Genomic DNA, 25,864 nt, shown 5'->3' with positions numbered 1-25,864 from the left:
AGACCTAGGTGCTGAGAGGGCCCTTTGGGTGTATCAGGGAAGTTAGACTTGTAATAATCATTTGATGCAAAAAAAAATCATTTGATGCTCCTGAATCAAAACCCGAGGTACGCACAAAAGAATCTTAATCTATGAAGAACAAAAATAATTGGTCCAACTTTGGCAAGGCAGGCAAGGAATGAAATTTTTTAACTCATCTTCTGAAAGCTTTGTAATTAAATGACTGCTTTGAACTCACTCATCATATAAAGCATAGACAAGGGTCCTACTCACTCTAGCCCTGAGCTATTCACCTAATCTGTAAGCAAGAAGAGATGTGGCTGAACCTAGAAAGGCTTCCCATATAAGTAAAGATTGAAAATTCATGGTGTGTAAATTATTAGGAGTTCCAGAAAGATCCCAATGCATATCCTTGCTCAAACACCTTCCAACTCTTAGCTGCTACATATAATTAACTAACAGACATTTAGCTAAAGGCTCCCATGACTATTAAGATGCAAATCTAGGGAAAGAATAGTGTTTTAAGTACTGTTAGTCATTTCCTCCTTTGTGTATATGAGTTGATGGATTCTCAGATTCCCTACCAATATCCTCAAGAGCACACTTTGATACTGAGAGTATTAAACGGAAGGATGAAGCTGGATGGAAAACATGGCTCAGAACAGTGTGGCTAGGGGACCAGAAATAAATCATTTTTTCAATATTGTCTAGGGCTGAACCTAAACCCCACATCGGATCTAAGCTGTATGGTTAGACTCTATCCTTTTAGTTAATTTCAAGGAACTATAAGACCTGTTTTTCACTGTTGACCTTGGTATTTGGAGGAGATGAATCACATCACTGCTGGTCCATTGGCTGTTCTCCTCTCCCTTGACTAAAATGCCAGTGACTGACTAGGAAGGTCCATGTTTACCAAACATTATAAAGGCATCACAGAAAATACCCATATGCATTGAGCAATACTAGCTGGGAAGGACAAAAATACAATATCTGTTCCCATCTGTGCCTGGTCCCTTCAGAAAAATGTGCACACATATGGTTAGCCCATGTTAATTAAGTCCAAATATGGATTGGATTCAACTTGGAGAGCAACTGATAAATCTGTGGCTAAAACTTTTCCAAATGCTTTGATATTTCCTGAACAAAAATGTTTTGAAGGTGTTGAATAGGAGAGGGCTAAATTGGACACCACCAAAAAGATCTCAAAGTACCAAAGACTCTACTAATACTGTGCACATTTTACATTTTAAATTTTAAAGTCATTTCATATCTAGTATTTATTTATGCACCCAAATATTCATGAAGATAAAATATTATTAAGTCTGTACATTAGAATAATGAGAGCTGACTTGTCCATGGTCACTATATAGCAATTTTTTAGCCATTATGTATCTAAAAGCACTATATAATAATTTTCTTAACATTTTGTTTGGGATTATCTTACTTTTGGTAAGAAAAATGGAACAAATGCTTTTGAACTGCAAATATGGTTGTAAGATAACCAAAGTAACTTTGTACCTGCTAACAGCAGAGAGAAAAGTTCTGTTTGTTAGTATTTTACTTCATTAAGACTTCTATTGTGGTAAGTGGTGGAGAGTACTGGCCACTGTTTCTGGTGGCAAAGGCTGGAGTTAGAATGGAGCCCTGGTCAGGTGGTAGGATGCTCCATTTGAAATCAAGCATAATTCCTCAGTTTACTCTTTTTTTCCTCTTTTTTTTTCTCAGTTTACTCTTAACAAGCAGCTAAATAGGAGATCTGAGCTATTATCTGAAAGAAGATGCAACTATAACTTCTATTGTGAGCTGAATGCCTCCCAAAGGGAGGAAACTCAAGGCAAGGAGGATATCCATCTACTTGAAACTAGGTATGAAAGGTGAGTGGAGCCTGAGTGTAACAGGTACTGAATAAGGAAATGTCCATGTGTATAAGTTAGGAAGCCTAGAGAGAACTATCTCCCCCCTTTACTCCCTTTTATCCTACAGCCAAATCAGGGTTATTATGACATTCATTGAACATTTAGTATGAATATGGAACTCAGAGAAACTGCAGATCAAAGAAAGGCTAAATGACTTCTCATGGTCACTTAGTAAGATTGGATTTGAATCCAAGTCTTCCTAAATCTCTGAACTGACATCTTCCCTACCCCCATAGTATTCTGTCTATAATCCCCACCTCACTTATTGCTTTCTATCCTTCATCTAACTGCTCAAATTTAGCCAAATATACCCACTAAAATGAAACATCAAATAAAAGATTTGTTTTATTGTCCTTTGAAAGGAATGATCACTCAGACATGGATGGCCTTGCTCTGAGTGTGTATCATGTGTAGAACTTTACATAATTATATATGTCCTTAATTGTCTTTCAATGACTATCCAGTGATAAATGTTGTATTCTCTTCAGTACAGATGTTGGTTTGTAATTTTAAATGCCACAAGCAAGGATAGACTTGTTGGAGAGACTGCTAAGCTTTGAGGATGTACAATTATTTTTCCCATTTTAAAAATGGATTGCCTTTCCCTTGGATTATGTGTTATGAGAATGTGCTAAAGTAATTCATATGTCTCATAAGAGCCATGGGATATTATATATATTTACTTTGGGATTAATGCCATCCAGAGAGGCTTTCAAAGGCAGCACTGTGGACCAGGCAGAGGCCCATGTCAACATAAGTTGAACAGAACAGGCTCATTAGGACCTCTGAGTTTCCTTTGGCTTCCCACTGTAAGAAAATTCAGGTAATGAGTAATAGCAGACTAGCCCTTTGACTCTGCTGGCTCACATATACCATGTAATTTCCTTTAGCCTACATATCTAGTTAATAATTGTCCCAGCCAACCATCTTTCTATAATTGTCTAAAAGTATATAAACCCATAATTCATGAATACATTCTAAAATAATATCTCATGGATACTCCTGCTGAGTGAATCAGAGGGTATAAATGATCTAATTTGCAATTGGGGAATTTCTCAATAGGGAGCTCAGTATTGAGTATTTGTTATTGTGAAAACTATATGTTGAATACAAGGTTGCCTCTTAAGCTACAGGTAGTCCAATCTTCCCTGCCCCACCCCAAAATCAGGTTCCTTTTTCCAAGAGTTGGATAGTTAGGTTGTGAGAGAAAGATTCAAAGGTCCAAAAGAAGTGTGAGATAGGCACCTTAAGAATCCTGTCTTGTTTACTCTCAAGCCCTAAGGGACATGAAGGGCTCACTCATTTCTTCATCCAGAGGGAGTTTTGTCGTTTGGAAAGGAGACCATTTGGAGTTATAGATGTATGATAGAGTTATAGGGAGCCTCAGATTTAATCTAATCTTTTCTAGTTCAAGCTCATGTTATGGATGAGGAAACCAAGACTCAGAGTGACTGATGGAGTTAGAAGAGGCAATTCTGTGAGCCTGGAGGATACAGTAAATGTTGCAAGGAGTGTGGAGTTCCTGATGCCCTGAGCTACCTCCTCAGTATTCTGTTCTTTGCACCATCACCTTCAGAGCAAACTCCGATGAATGTTAATGCAGTAGAAAGTTACCTCCAGAAGGAGGAAAATCTGGTTGCTATTGCTAGTCCAATCAGGTAAACAGTCAAGGACAAGTGGTTGTACCAGCTGCCATGTATTTCATTTCACAGTTCCCTTTTTTCCTCCAAACAAGGGTAAAATCCTAACTCTGTTGCATTTGGGTTTTTTTGTTTTTTTTAAAGATTTTATTTATTTCTTCATGAAAGAGAGAGACACACACAGAGAGAGAGAGAGAGAGAGAGAGAGAAGGGCAGAGACACAGGCAGAGGGAGAAGCAGGCCCCATGCAGGGAGCCCAACGCAGGACTCAATCCTGGGTCTCCAGGATCACATCCTGGGCCGAAGGCAGGCGCTAAACCACTGAGCCACCCAGGCTGCCCCTCTGTTGCATTTGAACCAGTATTATGCCCTTGAGTGTATGTGTATTTCTGAACCCAATCAGGAGCTCGATGGAGATTTCTAGCACTTTAAGAGAGTCTGTCATATACAGAACACAGTTTCTGAACTACTACTTCTACCCTCAGTGGTGCCTTTTTTGAGGATCACTGCTTCCCACCCTCACAACCTTGCTTGTTCTAGAAAGAATGGAATCATTGTGGTTTCCATGGCATTTCCCAGCACTTCTCTGAAGACTCACTGCTTAATTCTGATGTGGGCACTTATGTTACAGTCATTAATTATTGCATTAAGTCAAGTCACAAAACTAATGAAGATTTGGACACAGAATTGGAAAATGAGAATGTAATTTTGCCTAGATTATAGGATATAAAGATAAACATGGTTCAAATATGCAAAGAGACAAGAAATCACAGCTTTCATAGCTGCCTTCTAACAGAAAATTTGGGCTTACATGTCTCATCAAAATTGAGAGTAAGGTAATCAAAGTATCACCATTGGTAACATTTAGGCAGGTCTTAGTTCACTGTGCATTTTATTTTCAGCTCTGACATCTAAATAGAGAATTTTCTTTTTTCCTATGCCATAAAAATCATTCTGTAACTAAAGTTAGAATCTTTTGAAGTTCTTGCATCAAGCTGCAGGATGAGTCAAGGATAGGAGGTTATGTGAGAAAAGTTGGCCTTTTATGTGTGTGGGTAGAGTCGGTCATTAGACAGGATTATTTGGGGAGCACCGTTGGATGTCTGTCTAGAAACCTACACTCCACCTACTCTCAGTGGTGCCTTAATCTATCATCAGAGGGAGAGGCATGTCAATCCCCAAGAGTTCTCTATTACAACTCAAGTACTACTGGGAAGGTGGAACACTAAATCATCCACACCTAGCATTATGAATTGAATCAAAAGAGATTAACAACCAAATCACCTCCAATGCCATAAAGGAATACATTTCAGGTCAGATAACATTTAACGATGAGGGGAGCAGATATCTAGGTGACAAGGGATACTGTTGTGGAGGAACAATCCCATAATTATTTATGCTCTGGAGAACTCTATGTAGTTGGAGGGTAGCATAAAACCCCTAGGTACTTGGTCAATCAAATAAGAAGACACTGAAGGCAAACAATATTTCCTTACCAACTTTGCCTCAGGTAAAACCATTCTGAAGGCATGCAATAAATCTTAAAGCAGAATTGTTAGTAGTTGGAGGATCATAGCTTTCTTAAGGACCCTTTCCTCTGAAGAAACAAACAAAAGAGCTGAATACCCCAGTACAAGAAACATGCATACACTTTAGGGAGATTTGAGGACCTCTTGGAGTTTTCACCTAGCCCTCAGATTAAGAACCCCTACTCTATAGGATTGCACTCAAGGAGTGGGTCCATCCTATCCTTAATGTCTGGAATTTGTAGGGATCTGTTTTGATCAGTTTACTCTTTCTTTGTTTTAGAGACTGGAACAGAAAGCACAATCAGTATATTACAAGAAAATACCCAGGGCCCTAGAGTATATGGCAATACCACTTTTGACCTGTATGCATATAACATATTGTATTCTATTAATGTTCTTAACCAAATCATCTCTTTTTCAAAGCTGAAGAAATAGAAGTTCAGAGAGTAATAGATTCCCCTAGGTCATACAGCAAGTTCTGAGGCCAGAGACTCAAGCCCAAGGGCATTTTCCTTTAAAACGCTTGTCTACTATAGTATCAGAAATAATCACAATAGCATTCAACATCATAAGTTTCAGAGTAGGAGCCCCAACGTGTACAGCAAAGTGAAAACTAGGAGATGAAGAACATCTTGTTGCTGAAGTGGAACACACTGCAAAATTAAATCAGCAGCATAGTGTTGATGACCAAGCATATGTCTACTAAATCTAGTGGGACAAAAATGTATGAAAGTAAAAACAGTGAGGTAATTCCCTCCATTCTTCCAAAAACGGTAGCCATTTGTTGATCACGTTAACAAATGTAGGAAAAAGCTACTGATTCAAGTTGTAGCAACTGTGATTTAAGTTATATAAGAAAGAATTTCTGCATAATGCTAGAGTAACTTATTGAAGGATCCAAAGAGAGAATATAAAGTCTCCTTCTCTGAGGGTTTTTAAAACTAGCAGGAGTTCTCAACAGGTTGCCTGAAGGTAAGGAAGTTGACTTAATGCCCTTAATGATTCTCTTCAGCCCTTTCATCCCTGAGATAGTAAAATTTTTCAGAAAGTCGACATGCTATATAAGCAGCATATACTGTATAAAACTATCAAATAGGGGCACCTGGGTGGCTCAGCAGTTGAGCGTCTGCCTTTGGCTCAGGGTGTGATCCCGGAGTCCCAGGATCAAGTCCCACATCGGGCTTCCTGTATGGAGCCTGCTTCTCTCTCTGCCTATGTCTCTGTCTCTCTCTTTGTGTCTCTCATGAATAAGTAAATACATAAATCTTAAAAAAAACTATCAAATAGATCTTGAAATTGTTGCACCTTGACTTGATAGTCACTTGTTGCACTCTGACTTTAAACAGTCTTTTCAGACATTTGCAAGATCTGAAGATACTTTCTGTTCTCATCTTAAATCTTACATTCTTCCTCCCATAGTTCTTTGAAAAATGAGTCCCAAAAGGCTTATTTCAAAAGGACATGTCTTTCGAATTGTATTTATTTGTGTCTTTGGACTTAAGTTGGGGCAAATGAAGAATTAACGTGGGGTAGGAGATGATAGCATTGAAATAGAAGTCAAGAACTTTGATTTTTGGCTAGGTTTCCTATTTATGGGCTCCATTATTTTACCTCACCTAACTTGCTGAAAGAAGTCACTTCCTCATTGGTAAAACAAGGGTGTTGGATGAGATTATTTTGTAGTGTAATACCTTCAATATAAGAAAGTAATCCTATGCTTCTATAAAAGTCAGAATGCTGGCAGAAAATTCTCAGAAGCGACGGAAAGTAAAGGAAGAAAACAAATATTAGCAAAGACATTGTGGACAAGTGAGACAAGCTGCTCCTCTCCAAAAATACCTTGTCCTTTTTTCTTTCATATTGCACACCATATGCTATGGTACCCTGAATTTTATTACAATCCATTATATTCAATCCAACAAATATTGTTTGAGCAATAATATGTACAATACTCGAGGCTTACCTCACTATTCCACTATGAATTCAGGCCTTTTTAAGTAATATGAATTTAGAATTTGACTGTCTCTGAAGGGAATGTACAAAGCAAGATGTGTGTCCTTGTTTATACTTTGGTCAGGGATGACCAATACTTAATGGAGTGGGTCAACGAAAAACTTAAAAAGAAAACAGAGTAAGATTAAATGCATTAGGGAAGTGAATATTAAAGAAAAAATCAGAAGAGAAGTGGACAAAAATAGATCTGACACTTTTCATCAGCAAAAACTGTGTCCTGCCACACTGGATAGAAATTTTCTTGCAATGAGCCAACACCTTTGGTTCCTATTTAAAAGATTTGTTTGGGAGCATGTGGGTGGCTCAGTCAGTTAAGTGGCTGCCTTTGGCTCAGGTCATGATCCCAGGGTCCTGGGATTCAGCCCTGCATCAGGCTCCCTGCTCGATGGGCAGCCTGCTTCTCCCTCTCCACTGCTTGTCTCTCTTATGCTGCCTCTCTCTCAAATAAATAAAAATCTTTAAAAAAATAAATAAAAGGTTCGTTTTGAATTTTACTAAAGTACTCCAAGTGTTTGAGCTGCAGGACACTTGTAGAGTTCTGGTCTATTATCCCCTCTTTTTTTTAACTGCTGCCTTTTGGGAAACTTCTCAGGAATGTGACTTTGATTGTTATGAAATCTTTGTGTTCTGTTTGACCATCAAAGCCTTAGGTTTTGGTTTCCTTGAGGAGTTAATTTTACTTCTGCTCCTGCAAAGCTAAGAAAACTTGGAATTGTTTGTGGATGAAATATTATCATCTGTTTGTTTTAGGTTCAGAAAATGCAAATATAAAACATCACCACAGAACATTATTTTTTTCAAGTGAACCAATATTTAAGTAATTATTTAAATATGTAGGGTAGAGGCAATTTATTAATTTATCTTTGGTACTTCTGTTGTACCCCTTCCTTGTAGCTTTCTTAACCCTCTTCATCCTGATTTCTTGTCTCAGGCATCCAACTTTTTCATTCTCACTATTCTTCAGAGGCATCAAATGTACTATCAAAATGAAAATTTCATATCAGCTCCCTACAGCTTAGTATGAATTTAAGTCACTGGATTCCCTCTTCTAGGTATATTTGCTTTGTAAACCTGAGAGTAGAGGGAAAATCCTTCCTAATGCAACATCAGCAGGAATCTTTTCAGCACCTTTTAGACATCACCTCCTTGGCCTTAAACTTGAGTTGGACCTGCAGCTGGGCATAATTAGCACTAATTACTCCTTGCCCTTTAGTTAAATTAGTCCAGTGACTGAAGCGAACAGATATGTAGGTGCCAGCCCCTAAATTCTAACTATTTAAGTCATACATTCACTTGCAAAGTTAGAGCCACTTTTCTTTTCCTCGTTCCTCATTTATTCCTATTACTTAATTTACCTTATACCTGCTTGCCTTGTTTGACTGGAGCCCTTCCAGAGCAGGAACCCTATCTTACTCAGCTCTGGATCTCTAGGCCCAGCACAGTGTCTGGCTCATTGAAAATCCTTCCAGGCAAATAATTAGATTCCTGTAGTTCAAATCTGCCAAGAGTTTTGTTTCTCTAAAATGACATGCCTGGTTCTACACCAAGGATCTTTCCTCTAATTTCGTAGAATACCTATAATGAAAGAAAAGTCTAAACCAGCCTGCTACAGGACAAACTCTACCTAATCCAAAACAATTGTCAGGTTGTTTCAGAGCTTATAATATGCTACACTGGGGATGAGAGAAGAATTGCCTCTGGATCTAGGTCTGGGGAACATTATGTTCTTCATGGCTCTAGAATGGAAAGGCCTTCATAGAACAAAAGAAAAAAAACCTGGTTTTATTTCAGCAGTGCACGATGCCAGGTATTTACTAGAACAAATGCCACCCAAGGCCCAGGGGGCTAGCTGGAGCAGCTGATACCCTGTGCTGCTTTTTATAACTCTCCTCCCTAGCACCATGCTCCACATATGTCCCATTTCATCAGGTCACATCAACTTGGGTTGTGCCCAGTACTGCATCTTACACCAAACACATCATCATGTGAAATATTCTGTGTTTCCTTAAAATTTTTATAAAAATAAAAGTAGAATTCCTTAAAAATAAAGTGGAGGAAGTTTCCTGGTTTTCATGTAAGCAGTGACTTTGCCAGTTTTTACAAATGAGCAACCTCTTTCATTCCACAAGACACTGGGTCTGTTAGCCATCAGCAAACTGAAATCACTCGGTCAGGAGTGGAATGTATGGTACAGACCTAAATTGTATATAGAGTTGTGAAATAAGGTTTTGATGGTAGCGACTCTACAGACTTTTGAAAATTATTTGCAAGGATACAAGCTGCCTATTTTATTTTGTAATAAGATTGGAGAGAAAGGGAAAATACTACAAAGGATCTTTAAAATGTCAATATTTATTTAATGTATTATTATCTCTCATATACATTCTCTTGGACCTTTGGGAAGAGTTATAGAAGGTGAAAAATCCAAATGTCTTGGCTTTAAAGAGCTTACTATTGAGAAAGCATGTTAACTTTAAAATACGGACAGGCATCATTTCATTTATTGAGCACATATACTGTGTCAGGTACTATGGCAAGTGTTTTTATATATGCTGTGTGAGATATTGGCAAATTATGGCCAAACGGCCAAATCTAGCTATCTCCTGTTTGTATAAATAAAATTTTATTGAAAAAAAAAATAATAAAATAAAATTTTATTGAAGCACAGGAACAGTCAATTGTTTGAGTATTGTCTATGGCTGTTCTTGTGCTACAATGGTAGAGTTGAGTAGTTGTGACAGCGTTGAGACAGTCTGGCCTACAAAGCTGAAGTACTTACTGTCTGGACCTTTATAGAAAATAATTGCTGACCTCTCCTCTATATCATTCATTCTCACAAGAATACTTAGAAATAAATATAGTGTTTCCCATTTCACAGTTAGGTAACTGAGGGTTATTATATGTTATATATTATGTATATTTATATTATATATAAAATTAGGTAACTGAGGGTTATATGTAAGTTACATAAGTTAATGGCAAAGTTTGGATTTGATTCTAGATTATGTGATTCCAAAGTTCCATGTTCTTATGCTAAATTTATATACAGAAATATCCAAAATATGAGGTAGGAAGAAACAAGAGCCTTACAGATTCACAGAGAAACTAGAGTTCAGAAAAGAGAGAGATAATTTTCAGGTTGGGATGATAAAGATTGTGGAGCAAAAATCCTGAGATTTGTCACTCCCAAGCTCAAACCTAGGAAAAGTTAAGAGATCAAGGTTAAATGTTTAGTTAGAAGCAGATCTGAGATTAGAACTAGTTTTTCACTCATGTAGCCCAAAATATGCTGTCAGTGACCATACTGAGCCATTGAATGTTTTTTTTATATGTGGTTCCATGTTATAGAATGGCAAAATTATTTGAAATGGATAATATACATTATGCTTGATGATTAATTGAACTAAAGGCCTGTACTTCTTTTACTGAAGCAATCAAAATTCCATGTATGCAGGTATTTACATGATATCCACCCATCATCTTACCAAATATATATATTCTTTTTCCCCCAAATATATTTTTGTTGTGAAGAATTACACTTCTGAGACCTTGGGAACCTCTGGCATTCTCACCAACTTTAAGATTCAGATGACAACGAAGAGACCACAAAAGTTAAATATTTATATACATCTTACCCTCCAGAATCAGGCAGCTCTAGGTCAGGAAAAAAATGGAGAAGTGAATAGGTGCAGCCAACAGAAGCTTACCTGATACTGTAGAGTACTTTGCCATTTTTTGAAATTCGAAGCAGTTTGTTGTCAGTGGTGACATCATGGAAGTTGGCACCCTTCTCATTGGCAAAAAATAAATCTGGTTTCCAAATGGAGTCCAGCATGGATGGGTCCAAGTCCAGGGAATCATCAGGGTACTCGCTATATGCCAGCCGTGAATCATTCCACTGTTGTCTCAGAAAAATGTTCACTCGGTAGTCCTATAGAAACCCCATGCATAAGAGTTACTTATCACACAGTCTGGCATAAGAGGTCCATCTACATTTCCCCCTCACTCTTCTCCCTGATTTGGTACAGTATTTGGTGTCTGTACAAACCAGGCTGTGTATATCTTGGTCAAAATAAACGACTCAATTCTATTAGGAATGGGAACAGAGGGGAGAAAGAAGACTCAACCAAATCAGAACACTAATGGAACAGGTTGAGCTGGTTGAATTTTTTTAATGTATAAATTTAAATCATTCATTTTGGGAGGAAGTAAAAGCTGATTTTTCCATTGAAAAAGGTAACCATGAGTAAGAAGTCAGTCTGTGATGGCAGATTGTCAAAACCGATTCATTTTCCAAATCAGAAATGATGTGGTCTCTATTCTCATTTTGCTCAGATGCAATGGGCAGAAGGAACCCACTCTGTAATTTTGGTAGGGGAACTCTTATTATAAAACTTTGACATCTTGAGGCAATATTTTTTAAAATCATCTATGTAAATATTAAGATGCTTCATGTTGACAAGATAATTCCCTAATGCTAAAATTACTTCTAAAATTCTTAAATATTCTATCATTTATCTGAATGGGTATCTACAGTAGTTGACTTGACACTTTATCAGTACAGAGATCTTTTTCATGTTTTCCTAATCTGAGTACCTTCTGACAGAAGTGTTCCTCCCTATGAGAGACTCAGGTACACCGTGTCATTCCCACTTGATCTGGGAATTTACTTCTTTGCCAGTAAATCAACTTGGGACAGAGACTTGTCTCCTGAGAATTTCTGCTCAAAGGTCTTTAGGTTCATGGAAATTGTTGTTTTGCTTGGTAGATTGAACCCCAAAAGAAGCTTTAACAATATTCCCTGGTCAAGTGGGACTATGGTTCAGAGTTAATAGTTGTTCAACCCTGACACTTACAGTCATTTAGTGATACATACTCCTACCTTCTTACTCTCTTTCCTTTTCCTTTTTCACCATTTTCTCCATCCCCACATCTTTGGCACCTGGATTTTTGGTCATTGTTTATTGTTCTCTAACAGTGACCAACTTGTCCTGGTTTGCCTCAGAACCTCCCACTTTTAGCCCCCAAATCACACATTCCAGGGACCCACTCAGTCCCAGGCAAAACTGGGATAGTCAGTGACTCTGCTAGGTACAGTGGAGACCACCTCAGGATGGTCAGTTTTGCTTCATTCCCTCAGGGCCAAAAGAAAAAAAAATAAGTGGTAAAGATTAGGGCATATGGAAAAGAGCTTTAATCCAGTGCCTTCTATCTAATTACTACACTATCCAAATTCCTAAGATATTTTTTTAAATACAGCCATCCTAATATATCAGGCTGATAGAGTATTTTAGAGGTGGCAATTCTTGGAAATGTGCCCAATGTAGGCTTAAAGAATGCTAATATTCAAATAGTTACTAACTTCTGAAAGTCAGTCAGCAAAACCCAGCTCGTTTGGAAAGGCTGAAATATTTTTTTATAGATTTATTTTTTATTGGTGTTCAATTTGCCAACATATAGAATAACACCCAGTGCTCATCCCATCACGTGCCCCCCTCAGTGCCCGTCACCCAGTCACCCCCACCCCCCACCCACCTCCCCTTCCACCACCCCTTGTTCGTTTCCCAGAGTTAAGAGTCTCTCATGTTCTGTCTCCCTTTCTGATATTTCCCACTCATTTTTTCTCCTTTCCCCTTTATTCCCTTTCACTATTTTTTATAACCTTAAGGTTCTCCATTGTACAAATAAGAACTCTCTGACTTGGAAAATTTTATCAGCTGACTTTTATTTGAGATTATGCATAGCAAATTTTCAAACCTAAGAGGGCACTCTTGTGTGCCTAGTCAGGCTGCCATCCCATCACTGACTCCTCCTGCAAGTGAGTCAAGGAAATGGCGGAACCTCAGAGTTGTTCCCATCATACATTTTCAGAATTGTTCAAAGGGACTAGAGGATTGTAACTGGAAAAAGATTACCAGTTCAGTGTTTCATTAGCAACAGGAGTTACTGGAAATTTTGGAATTTTATGTGAATAAAGACTGAGAACATGTGATATGCAGGCTATTGAAAATGCAATAATCCAACCATATATATATATATATATATATATACACACACATATATACTAGATACATGAACTATGAGCTTTCCTTAAGGTTTTCTGAGGGAAAAAAAATGCAGGTTCTCCAGGGTTTGACATCTACCCCAGTTATATCCCTCAAACTGAGAGCCAGTTTCACTTAACAAAATTTTGTGTGTGTCCGTGTGCAGAACTTGTTTCGGTAGGAAGTAGGAGAGAAGAGAATTTCATCCCTTAGATAATTCTGGAGGTAGAGAAACTCTTGGATATGAGAAGTAATGACAGCTAGAAATAATAGAAGTGAATGGGTTAAATATCTTAGGCCATTGGGAAGCCAATGAGGCCCCCCCAAGAAGTAATTGTGGGATGGGAAAGGTGAGAGAAGCCAGATAGACAGCAGTGGGCAGTGAAATCATCAGGAGAACATTATTGCAATCCTCCCTTAAGCCTGAGAATGATTTAAAGCTGTATATTGAGAGACTCTAGAGAATATTACAGGACGACATACAATATGACAACATTGACCTTTACAAAAAAAAACTCAATATAAATTTTCACTGCTAATGTACATCTTTTAAAAAAGTCTTTCCATGAGTATTCTTCTCCAGTGTTTCCTCATTTTCTACTTTGAATTTTATATATAGAAAATAATAAAATAAATTCTCCCAGTACTAGAACTTTAAAAAGAGTACTGAATCTTTCATATTGCAATAGAACCATTAAATGTCTTACAGTTAAAATAAATGAATCCTATTTTTAAGCAATAATAAGTAGAAAACTCAGAGTAAAAAATATAGCTTATGCCACAATGATAGGAATTATATGAAATACAACTTTTATTAGATCTTTTGGAATTATTTGTTCTTTATATAAATGTATAGGAATTAAAATTTTCCATAATTTTGTTTATGATGATATACACTATTCTAAAATAAATAGCAACCCTTGAAACCTTTCAGAAAAGGACACCCAAGAAACTAGAGACATAGATATCCAAGGAAGAGATTTTCTGGGGCTGGACCTCTATAATTCTCTCAGTTCACTGTGATTTTCAATGTTGGGTAAAAATTTGACACGTGATTTCTCTGTGCATCATCTCTGTTTATTTTGAGATAAGTTTATTTCCTCATGATATTCCAAACCACATGAAATAGTTATATTCTTCAGTAGTTTTTCTTTGTCTTTATGTTTGCTTCTAGGTTGAATGAAATATTAAAGGAGGAGTAAATATTGAGAAACATGCTTAAATGTAGACTGCATTTTCTTTTACACTACCTTCTCTCTACAGAGACATATTCTACTTCAAATAACTGTCATATTTCCTTGTATTACAATTTGTTTTCCTATGACTGACACTCTGGATATTAGATTATGTCATGGAAACATTTGAATTAAAAAATATATAAGTGTAAATATGTACCTATTTTTTTCAAATGCTATGTGTAAGTCATATAATCTTTATTATATTCTTAACACGGGTACTACAGGTACCTACATTCCATACTATTATTTCACATTGAGTTTATCATTTCTAAAGTTTCACTTTTCCTAATACCTTCTAATGTTATGCCTGTGCCACAGATGGTTTCCTTAAATTGAATTATTTTGGTACTACTGTATTTGGTCTAGCATTTGTACACAGAGATTGCCACTCTGTCTCATACGTACTCCAATAAACCTTACTATTACTCTCTTATTATTTTTATCGGTATACATTTTTAATCTAATTATGTTATAAAGTATGTTATAAAGTTATCAACCACAAGGATATGCTTTGTTGATTCCTCACAATGCCTATGTGGCCCTTTGGTTTTAACCTCTGGCTGCCCTGCAGTAGTTTTCATCCTCCTGAGTCTGTACCAGCTTTGGTATGGGAAGTTAGCCTCAAATTTGAAATTGTGGGGAGGAGTGCTGTTGTTTTATCATGAATTCGGGCTTTAACATTACACTGTTAATTTAGAGACCAAGGTCACCTTATATCTCAGTTTAACAAAATGCCAGGCTTGAGGTAGACTCTTGATTCTTCTTTAAGAAGTCAGAAGTAAGAAATGTAGCTACCTGCCATTCCTGATGAGTTAGTATCTCTTCATGAATTGCTTATCCATCTCTAGAATGAAAGGGAACCCATAATGTTAGTTCAGCAGTTCCAGCACAGCCGGAGTCCTCCTGAGGGGCTGTCTGCCTCTTACCCACTTCCTCAGAAACATGATTTCAGATCAGAGATAAAGCAACTCTTCACCCTGCAGCAGTAACCAGCAGAGCATATGGAACTTATCTTTTGGGGACATGTTTGGGGGAGCTGGAATCATAATCTGGAGAGACTCTCTGAGTGAACACATTTTATGCACATTCACCTCTTTCTCTCCTACCTCAAATCTGTTAAGTGAGGAGGGAGTCAGGATCTGCTACCGTGGCATGGGTAGTGTCCCAGCACCCCGGGTCCAAGTCACATTATATCCACCCACATCCTTTGAGACTATCTCTTTTTCATTTTCTCATGGCCCAGCCTTGGGGAGAACTGCATGCAGATGGTATGCAAATACTCTTGACCTTTACTGACATTATTAATATTCCCAACATATGTCTTTATATCAGGAAAGTAGGAGTTACAAATATACTCCCCATCCTCTAAATTCACTTGCCATCAGCAGCTAAAGAAAAGATAGAAAGAACGAAAAATAAATGGTAAACTGACACTCTCCAAACAAACTATAACCTGTTTCATCATATATCCCTTACTAGTCTTCTAATCTTTTGGAACCACAAAAAAAAATTGTTCTACTGAAATCTCATAATACAGAGTCAACTAGCAATGATAATCAACAGATCCTTGTGACTCTTAATGAAGAAACGTTTATATTTTAAGGGCACCTGGGTAGCTTAGTTGGTTAATCGTCTGGCTCTTAATCTCAGCTCAGGTCTTGATCCCAGGGTCATGAGTTCAAGCCCTGGGTTAGGCTCCACACTGGGCATGGAGCCTATGAAAGAAAAAAGAAAGAAAGAAAGAAAGAAAGAAAGAAAGAAAGAAAGAAAGAAAGAAAGAAAGAAAGAAAGAAAAAGAAAGATGTATATTTTGGAATAGTGTATATCATCATAATAATTCATAAAAATTTTCCTTAGAATAACACAAATACATTGTCTTCCAGTCACACATCTTCAACACTAACATATCAGAGGATCGAGAAGCAGTATTGGGTCTGTTAGTGAGCCTATACTTTGCGGGCAGGTAATAACCAAAATAATTTACTGAGATTGCATCAGTCATAAGGGGCAAACTCGATAGCACCAGAAGAAAGTCATATTGAATTCTTAAAATAGATAGTCATTGTTTCTTATTTAGAAACAAACACTCAAATTGAATCCTTCAATAATGCTGTCTGGGTTGTAGAATGAGAGTGGGGCATGAGGGAAGAAGGGACAAATCAGCATGTTTAGAAACTCAGAATTCTGCGGCATTCTTAGAAATACTCATTCCAGAAAACGGATAAAGCAAAATTATTATTGCTCCCAAATAGCACTGAGCCACATCCGAAATGACCACATACATTACCATGCATAATAACTAAGGGTCTGATGTTCTGACTCCAGTGGAAGACAGTTCAGAGAAAAATCTGGTTCTGTTTAACTTTTTTGACTAATTTTCTTTTAGTCAAAATTTGTGAAAATATGGGCAAATCCACAGGTGGTGAAATCTCAAGGTTTTGGTAGGGGAAGCTTGGCCTGCAATGATATTCTGTGATGCAGCAGGTGGATTCCCAGGCAGGGCCCCACTGGTCTGGGAAGATAGATTCTTCAAGGTGGAGCAACTCTCATGTTCTTCTGAGCATCCGATTAACATCTGTTTAAATACTGATGCCTCAGATGCAGGGTGGGCAATCTGTGGCCTGCAGGCCAAATTTGGCCACGGCCTGTTCTTGTAAGCGAAGTTTTTTGGAGTACAGCTGTACCCATTTGCTTACTATTGTTTATAGTTGCTTTCCTACCCAGAGGGCAGAATTGAGTAGTGGTGACAGAGACTGTGAGCCCTCAAGGTTGTAAGTATTTACTGTCTGGCCTTTTACAGAAAAGAAGTTTGCCAGTCCCTACCCTACATGGCATGAGGATTTATTAAGCATGATAGCGTTTCAAAAGATATTTGAGTTTCACACAAAAGCTTTAATTGAAGTAAAGATCATTTTTAAAAGCCAAGTGAAGTTTGTCATTATATCAAAAGCCAAGAAATAAAAGAAGCACAATATGTATCACTCTTCTGACCATGCGATGCAATCTATCTCATACAGCAAGATAGGCAGGCTGTTCATTTTACACGTGAGCAATGATTTCCAAATCTTCTCATAGGAAACATGACAAAGGACACTTTAATAAGTGGCCAAGAAGCACCTGAAGCAGCCCAAACACTTTCAGTAGTTATTAAAGACACAGGAAAACAAGGACGTCCAGAGTTTCCGTTTTCATCTCCTTAAATGTTTAGCTTTTTCTCACATTAATAAACACTGAAAAGGTGCACATTTACATTTTTGATTGAGAGTAAATGCAATGAGGAGATTTAATCAAAGCAACTTAGGATTCTAATTAATGCAATCAGCATTAGGTCGTGCAAATATCGTCATTGAATGCCATCGTGTAAAGCTGGTAACAGTGATTTGGGCTGCTGGAAGATTTGCCCCTCTGTTATCAGGATAAAACCAAGAGGGGAGAGACAGAAACTGAATGCCAAGCCCAGAGCTGGATTAGTCTTTCTATGTTTACCTTTTTTGTGAATCATTTAATAACCCTATCAAAGCTATCTTATTTGAGTAAAATTCTTAATGCACTACATGCTGTCAAAGCACCAGAAGTCTCATTTCTGGACCTTGCTGTGTCAGTAATATTAAAATGGGTAGTAGAGTTGCATTATGTCTGATTTTGCCAGTGAAAAGGAATGGCAAAAGGTAAATTACTTTTTCTAGCATCAAGGACACCAAAAAGTACAGCAATTTGTTAAACACAATCTTAGTAGCCTAAGAGAGAAAATTCATAAAGACAAGGGAACACTATTTTTTACTTCTCAATGGCATTATGCTCATTATTTCACTTGAGTGTTTCTAGGACATCAGCCACCATAGTACTTAGTCAAGCTCAACTATATTTTATTTTGACTTCCTCCAATAATATGGCTGTATACTTTACATAGTCATGAAAATTGGAGCCAGCCAATTGATTTAGGACTTAAAATAAATTGTGTGAAGACCGGGAAAAAATTTCACCCAAAAGTAAAGTCTCCACACTGTTGCCTAGCACTATAAGTCTATTGATCTAATAGACTGTGTTGCAGGCAACTCCATCACCATTACATTTATAAGGAATATTGGTGGATTTTATAGTGTCTGAAATGTTTTTCAGGTACATGAAACATGTTTGCACAAACATTATGATAAGCTTATAATTAGTTTTACGTTTATTGGGGTTTTTTGGGGGGGAGGAAGCCATGTATATGATGTAATTACTATGGACTTGGGACTGCTTTCTTTTGCCAACAAGAGTGTGTGTGTGTGTGTGTGTGTGTGTGTGTGTGTATAAGTTTATTGTAAGTTCAGCCCCTTTGGCATATATCTTAAATGTAGCATAACACAGGATTGACTGTGTTAAAACTTCCACTATATGAAACAGACTGGCTATAAAATCTATTTCCCAAACTGTGACATTTATATTTCTGAAACATTAGAGATACAAATATTTAAATATCCTTAATGTTATACCGTGCTTATTACTGATAATTCTACCTAAATCTAACTAAACAGCAAGTGTTTTCAAAATTTCTCTGTCATGATGGATAAAATATTGTTGAATTTTAAGTAATGAACACTTGACGAATGACTTTCTGAAGTGAAAGTGTATAAATAATTGCTTCCTAGAGGTAAGTAAACTTGGAAATTGGCATTCAGTAAGTGTCCCACTATAAATATAAAACAGTGCTTTCTCGATCCCACATCCCATTCCTTCACACGATGGCTTCAATGCTCAGTCCCACTCACCATTGTAGTTTCTGCTATTGACCCAAAGCTGTTGATAAATATGTTGCAGGTAACATTTACAGGAGGCCCTGCAAGTTGAACAATAAATAGAAAATTTGACAGGTTGTGTTCATGGCATAATCAAGTCACGTTTTTCTGTTGCCAGTGGCATTGTAGCACTTACCATGGTGGTTTCTGTGACCGATCCAAAACTGTTGATAAAAATATTGCAAGTAACGTTTACTGGAGGACCTGCAGAATGCAATAAGAATATTGCAATAGACATTGAGGCAAAAATACAGCTCCATCAACATCTGTGCAAATGACTAGAAATGTAAACTAAATTTAAATGATGGTGAGATTGCAAAAACAAACAAACAAACAAAAAAACAACCAAAAACCAAAAACATTTTACCCAGAGGTTAAGAGTGATAACATTCCCACTAGCATTTTGAATAATGACAGTTAAACAATGATAACTTACCAGCAGAGTTTTTGGATTTAGAAAATATAAGCTGGAGATCATTAAACTGAATTGACTATCAGTAGCTGCTATCAAAATTGCCTTTTGGGTGGGTGGCATTTTTTGACCTGAGGCTCATCAACATTGTAGACATCAACAGCAGGTGCCCACAGTGATGAAACAGCCTGGGTCATGAGTTCAAATGGAGCTGCGTTTTGAACTCTGGGTGAGTCAGAAGCATCCACCTCCTTTTTTTTTTTTTTTTTCATCCACCTCCTTTTGCATGACACCCTTTAAATCAGTGGATCAAATTGATTCTCTTGATACCTTTGAATTTTCCCCGTTCATTCTTTCTATCCTCTGACCCCCAATGAAAAATGATGTACAGAAATACAAAACCAAAGAACATGCGCTCATTTTAAGAAATAAACTTGGAAATGTCATTTAATGCCAAGATTGTAAAGCAGGGGTTATTAATTCTCAATGTGCTTTCAATAGAGAAACCACTTTTTTCTCCAGAGGCCCATGGGCTAGCTCTCTTTCTCTTGCTCTTGCTCTTCCACCCAAGCACTAACCAGGCCCTTTTCTGCTTAGTGCCTCAGATCAGATGACTACAGGAGTGTCCAGGGGGGTATGGCCGCAGACTCTTGGCTCTTCAGTGATAGACATCATTATCTAATGATTTCCAGTTTCATGTTTTTCTGCAGAATATCTCTATTGCTCTCATGTAGTTACCCCCTAATGTTTTCTGGGATAAGAACACACTGCCATGAACCATCTATTCACTTGCTGCTTTCCCTGGTGGAAAATTGTCTCTCTTCACTTGACATGGTCTCAGCAACCTAGTGCAGGCTACACTCCAGTTGGCTCTGTACCAACAAGCCACTAGAATCTAAATGAGGAGGAGTTTAAGTTGAGGTCTCTGGAGCCCTAAGGCTGATAGCAGAACACAGCTGTGGTGGCACTTGAGCACCATCTTTTTAAACTCAACAAGTTGGTGGGTTCCCCAATTCTTTCCTTTGAGGAAAGGAAACTGAGGCCAAACAGCTAATTTAAGTCTCCAGGCAAGAACTTTTGGTAAAAGAGATGTGTTATACTTTTTTCTTTAACATAACTAATTTTTCTGTTTTTAATGAAAAACAGTTGTGGGTATTTTTTAAATGTTTGTAAGTATAGAATCACAGGCAATACCCTATTACCAAAACATATTTCAGCCTACATCTTTGAGATATTCCAAGCCTTTTAGTTCATCCCGTCCCCTCTTTATTTCAGCATCTGTCAGGATTACTTCCTGTCCAGGGCCACCTTCTACTCTGCCTCATTTGTTTTTCTCCTTTGGTTACTCAGAACAAAATGAAAATGAATCTCTTCCTTGGCCATAAAATTCTATTCTATAACAAATATATTTTCCTGCTAATAAGAGATAAATTTAGACAAGATGGAGGCAAGTCATGAGAAATTGTGTATGTTTGCTTTTTTCTTCTCTTCACAATAAAATATTTCATTTTAATTAGCCCAACTCAGGATGGAAAACTTACATGAATTTTTATATACAAGATAGATGAGAAAATGAATGGTGGGGGATAAAGAAACAGGAAAAAGAGAAACGTCATCTTAACAAGAGGAATTTGAAAATTCAAATATAGATTGTCTGCTACTGTACATTATCCATTTGTATGGCCTCCCCAATTGGCCTGTAAGAATTTAGGAGCCTGGCTCATACCGTCATATATTTATTTTTATCCTTCCCAGTAAATGGCAGTGTGAATATATTGCTGGAACTCAAAATATTTAAGCTACCACATATTGACACACTAAGCACATTTTAAAAAGTATCTAGTATAATCCTCACAAAAGAGGAATTGTTTTACTGCACCAGTACATGTTTTCAGATGAAGTTTCATGTTTTCAGATGAAGTTAACCAGTTTCTACTGGTTAAGTAACTTGCTTAAAGTCCTGCTACAGTAATTAGAAAAGCTGACACTCCATGCCTTATGATTGTCATCCCAAAAACCTAAACTTTCAACCACTTTGCTGCACTGCATTCATTACACAATAACCTCTTTCCCTCCTGACCTGCCAACCATGGTATTTTCCACTGGCTTGTATATTTCTGGGATAATTTGATCCTTTATAGCTGACCTCTTCCATCTCAGGCATTGTCTCAAGTTTTGTTTGCATTTGGATATAAAATCTTGGAAAGAAGAAAAAGCAATTTTTGGATACGGGATTAGCACATGCATATGTTAAGAGCTGATACATAAAAAAAAAAAAAACCTTGCTGTGGGGATCCCTGGTTGGCTCAGCGGTTTAGTGCCTGCCTTCAGCCCAGGGCATGGTCCTGGAGTCTCGGGATCGAGTCCCACATCAGGCTCCCTGCATGGAACCTGCTTCTCTCTCTGCCTGTGTCTCTAACTCTCTCTCTCTCTCTCTCTCTCTCATGAATAAATAAATAAAATCTTTAAAAAAAACCTTGCTGTGTGCCACTGAGTGCCTCATTCATTCTTCAGTAATTAGGTGCTACCATGTCCCCCATTTTATAGATGAGGAAGCTGAAACACAAAGGTAGTTAATTTTCCCGAGGTCACAGAATTTGTAAGTGGCAGAAATTGCCTAACTTTAAGGACACTTTTCTTAACTGCAGGGGTAAAATGTCTGAGGCCAATGGAATTAGCTCAATGAGAGAAGGTACTGGGACTTGGCCTGCAAGTTCTTTGAGTTAAATGATAGAACTGTTTTTCACTTTTGTTATCCTGATATGTGCGAGCACAACCTTTCATCTATATTGCAGCGCAGTGATCTGCTAAGGTGTTGTAATTAACAAGGACCCATTCTTAGATGTGATCACCAGTGATTGAATGTGTTCTGTAAACTGTAGAAAGAAATAGTTAACACGAGTTAACCTCATGTAATTGGTTTTATCAGCAAAGTTATGATATTCCAAAGTGAACTGGATGAGAACTAGATAGGAAAAAGAATTATGTAGACATCTAATCTCTCACATCACTATTTATCCCCTTCTTTCTAAACCTTGTCTCCTCTCTCCCATTTTCACTCTCTCCCTCCCTCTTTCCCTTTCTTTATCAGTCTTTCTTCCTTTATTTTTTACCTTATTGTTTTTTATTATTTGAGTGTGGGTGACACCCAATGTTATATTAGTTGCAGGAATACAGGATAGTGATTTGACAAGTTTAAACACTATACTATGCTCGCCACAAGTATAGCTACCATCTATCCCCATACATTGTTATTTATAATATCATTGAATACATTCTTTATGCCATGCCTTTTATTTCCGTGATTTTTTCATTTCATAACTGAAAATCTGTATCTTCCTCTCCTTTTGCCCATTTCGCCTATCTCCCACACTCTTCAGCAATCATTAGTTTGTTCATTAGAACAATTCTAAATCATTAGAATCATTTGTTCTCTGTGTTTATGGGGCTGATTCTGCTTATTTCATTATTTTTAGATTCCACATTTGAGCGAAATCATGCAGTATTTGTCTTTCTCAGTCTGGCTTATTTTAGTATAATACCCTCTAGGTCCATCCATGTCACAAATTGCACAATCTCATCCTTTTTATGGCTGCATAATATCCGTGTGTGTGTGTGCGCGCGCGCGTGTGCCACATCTTCCTTATCCATTCATCTATCAATGGACTCAGGTTGCTTCTGTATCTTGACTATTGTAAATAATGCTGCCATAAACATAGGGGTGCATATATCCTTTCAAATTAATGCTTTTGTCTTCTTTGGGTAAATGCTCAGTAGTGGAATTATTGGATCTTATGGTAATTCTATTTTTAAGTTTGTGAGGAACCTTCATACTCTTTTCCACAGTGGCTGTGCCAATTTGCATTTCCACCAACAGTGTATGAGGGTTCCTTTTCTTCCAAATCCTTGCCAACACTTGTTATTTCTTGTCTTTTTGATTTTAACCATTCTCACAGATCTAAGGTAATATTTCATTGAGGTTTTGATTTGCATTTCCCTGATGATTAGTGATGTGGAGCACCTTTTCATGTGTCTGTTGGCCATCTGGATGTCTTCTTAGGAAAATGTCTATTTAGGTCCTCTACTCACTTTTTAATTGGGTTGTTTTTATGGTGTTGAGTTGTATATTAAATTCTTAATATATTTTGGATATTAACCCCTTATTGGTCATATAATTTGGAAATATCCTGTCTCATTCAGTAGGTTGCCTTTTTATTTTATTGATGGTTTCCTTCATTGTGCAAAAGCATTTTATTTTGATGTAGTCCTAATAGCTTATTTTTGCTTTTGTTTCCCTTGCCTTTCTAGACATAGCTAGAAAAATGTTGTTACAACTGATGTCAGAGAAATTACTATCACCGTTCTCTTCTAAGATTTTTACAATTTCAGGTCTCATATTTAGGTCTTTAAGCCATTTTGAGTTTATTTTTGTGTATGGTGTTAGAAAGTGGTCCAATTTCATTCTTTTGCATGTAGCTGTCCAGTTTCCCTGGCACCATTTACTGAAGAGGCCTTCTTTTCCTCATTGTATATTCTTTCCTCCTTTGTCATATGTTAATTGACCATATAAGTGTGAGTTCATTTCTGGGCTCTATTCTGTTCCATTGATCTATGTGTCTCTTTTTGTGGCAGTACCATACTGTTTTGATTACCATAGCTTTGTAGTATATTCTTGAAATCTAGAATTGTGATACATCCAGCTTTGTTTTTTCTTTCTCAAGATTGCTTTGGCTAACATGAAAAAATGCTCTGCATCACTTGGCATTAGGGAAATACAAATCAAAACCACCATGAGATACCACCTCACACCAGTGAGTTTGGTGAAAATTAACAAGACAGGAAACAACACATGTTGGAGAGGATATGGAGAAAGGAGAACCCTCTTGCACTGTTGGTGGGAATGAGAACTGGTACAGATACTCTGGAAAACTGTGTGGAGGTTCCTCAAAGAGTTAAAAATAGAGCTACCCTATGACCCAGCAATTGCACTGCTGGGGATTTACCCCAAAGATACAGATGCAGTGAAAAACCAAGACACCTGCACCCCAATGTTTATAGCAGCAATGTCCACAATAGCCAAACTGTGGAAGGAGCCTCGGTGTCCATCGAAAGATGAATGGATAAAGAAGATGTGGTCTATGTATACAATGGAATATTCCTCAGCATTAGAAATGACCATTTGCTTCAATGTGGATAGAACTGGAGGGTATTATGCTGAGTGAAGTAAGTCAGTTGGAGAAGGACAATCATCATATGGTTTCACTCATACAGGGAATATAAAAAATAGTGAAAGGGATCACAGGGGAAAGGAGAGAAAATGAATGGGAAATATCAGGGAGGGTGATGAACAGGAGAGACTCCTAACTCTGGGAAACTAACAAGGGGTGGTAGAAGGGGAGGTGGGTGGGGGGACGGGGTGACTGGGTGACGGGCACTGAGGAGGGCACTTGATGGGATGAGCACTGGGTGTTATGCTATATGTTGGCAAGCCAAACTCCAATAAAAAAATATACAAAAAAAGATTGCTTTAGCTGTTTGGGATCTTTTGTAGTTCCATAGAAATTTTAGTATTATTTGTTCTAGTTTTGTGAAAAATGTTGTTTTTTTTATAGGCTTTGCATTGACTCTTTTTGCCTTGTTCTTATGAGAGAGTGATCTTGCCATAACTCAAGTATATAATTCAAATATAAATGGAGGTAGATTTGGCATATGGTAAAGAGATTTCAGATACTTTCAACGTATTTGGAAGAAAGGCTCCCTTCCCTGACCCCCAGCACAAAGATGACAAGCCCCAACCTATACTGATCCTCTTTGTTGCTATATATCACTCTCTCAGATTATATTCTTTGGGGTAAGGCATTTGTCTTGGTAGCCCAAGTGAAACTACAGTTATGCTACTTGAGAGGAATAGAGTTATCAATTATTGTCTATTAACATCTTCACTTTTGGATCATTTGATTAAATTGGCTGTAGAAGAAACAGGATCACAATTAATAACACATCCAACTATTTATTTTATCCCCTGCTATTCAAACTGTAGTGGGAAGATCAGCAGAATCAGTACCATCTGGGAGCTTGTTGAAAATGCACACTCTCCAGCCCCATTTAAGTCCTGCTGAAGCAGTCTGCACTTTAACAAGGGAGAATTGTTCCTACAGTTAATTTCTCCTCCTCCCCTTCAAAATCAAGATCACTTGTACTTTGCTTCAGTCTTTCATGAGTGTTCCTTGAAATGTTAACTCTAGTCCATTAATAAAACTACTAAGGTCAGACAAGTTTCTTTAATATAGGTTC

The 25,864-nt window shown here is 37.5% G+C and overlaps 2 protein-coding genes across 22 annotated transcripts in view; one reads left to right on the top strand and one right to left on the bottom strand.

Moving 5' to 3' along the window:
• The window catches only part of FANCB (FA complementation group B), a 459,601-nt gene that overhangs the window by 217,345 nt on the left and 216,392 nt on the right, over positions 1-25,864 (top strand). For 14 of the 18 annotated variants that reach the window (XR_005386142.1, XR_005386146.1, XR_005386149.1 and 11 more), the window contains one exon: positions 1,726-1,874. The gene's annotated coding sequence lies outside the window, so the exon portion shown is untranslated. Of the gene's footprint in view, positions 1-1,725; positions 1,875-3,324; positions 3,670-14,316; positions 14,621-25,864 lie in introns of those variants that run through there. The other 4 variants (XR_005386153.1, XR_005386154.1, XR_005386152.1 and 1 more) reach the window with 4 other exon arrangements.
• GLRA2 (glycine receptor alpha 2) overlaps positions 1-25,864 on the bottom strand; it is a 173,803-nt gene that overhangs the window by 109,867 nt on the left and 38,072 nt on the right. For 2 of the 4 annotated variants that reach the window (XM_038586857.1, XM_038586859.1), the window contains exons 3-4: positions 19,295-19,362; positions 10,806-11,029 (exon numbers count right to left, since the gene is read on the bottom strand). In XM_038586857.1, the coding sequence (XP_038442785.1) occupies positions 10,806-11,029; positions 19,295-19,362 (292 nt within the window). Of the gene's footprint in view, positions 1-10,805; positions 11,030-19,131; positions 19,200-19,294; positions 19,363-25,864 lie in introns of all 4 variants that reach the window. The other 2 variants (XM_038586860.1, XM_038586858.1) reach the window with 2 other exon arrangements.

The sequence above is a fragment of the Canis lupus genome, chromosome X (genome assembly GCF_011100685.1).
Source record: "Canis lupus familiaris isolate Mischka breed German Shepherd chromosome X, alternate assembly UU_Cfam_GSD_1.0, whole genome shotgun sequence".
In the NCBI taxonomy this organism is placed as follows: Eukaryota; Metazoa; Chordata; class Mammalia; order Carnivora; family Canidae; genus Canis; species Canis lupus.
This window is presented reverse-complemented; position numbering and strand designations above follow the sequence as displayed.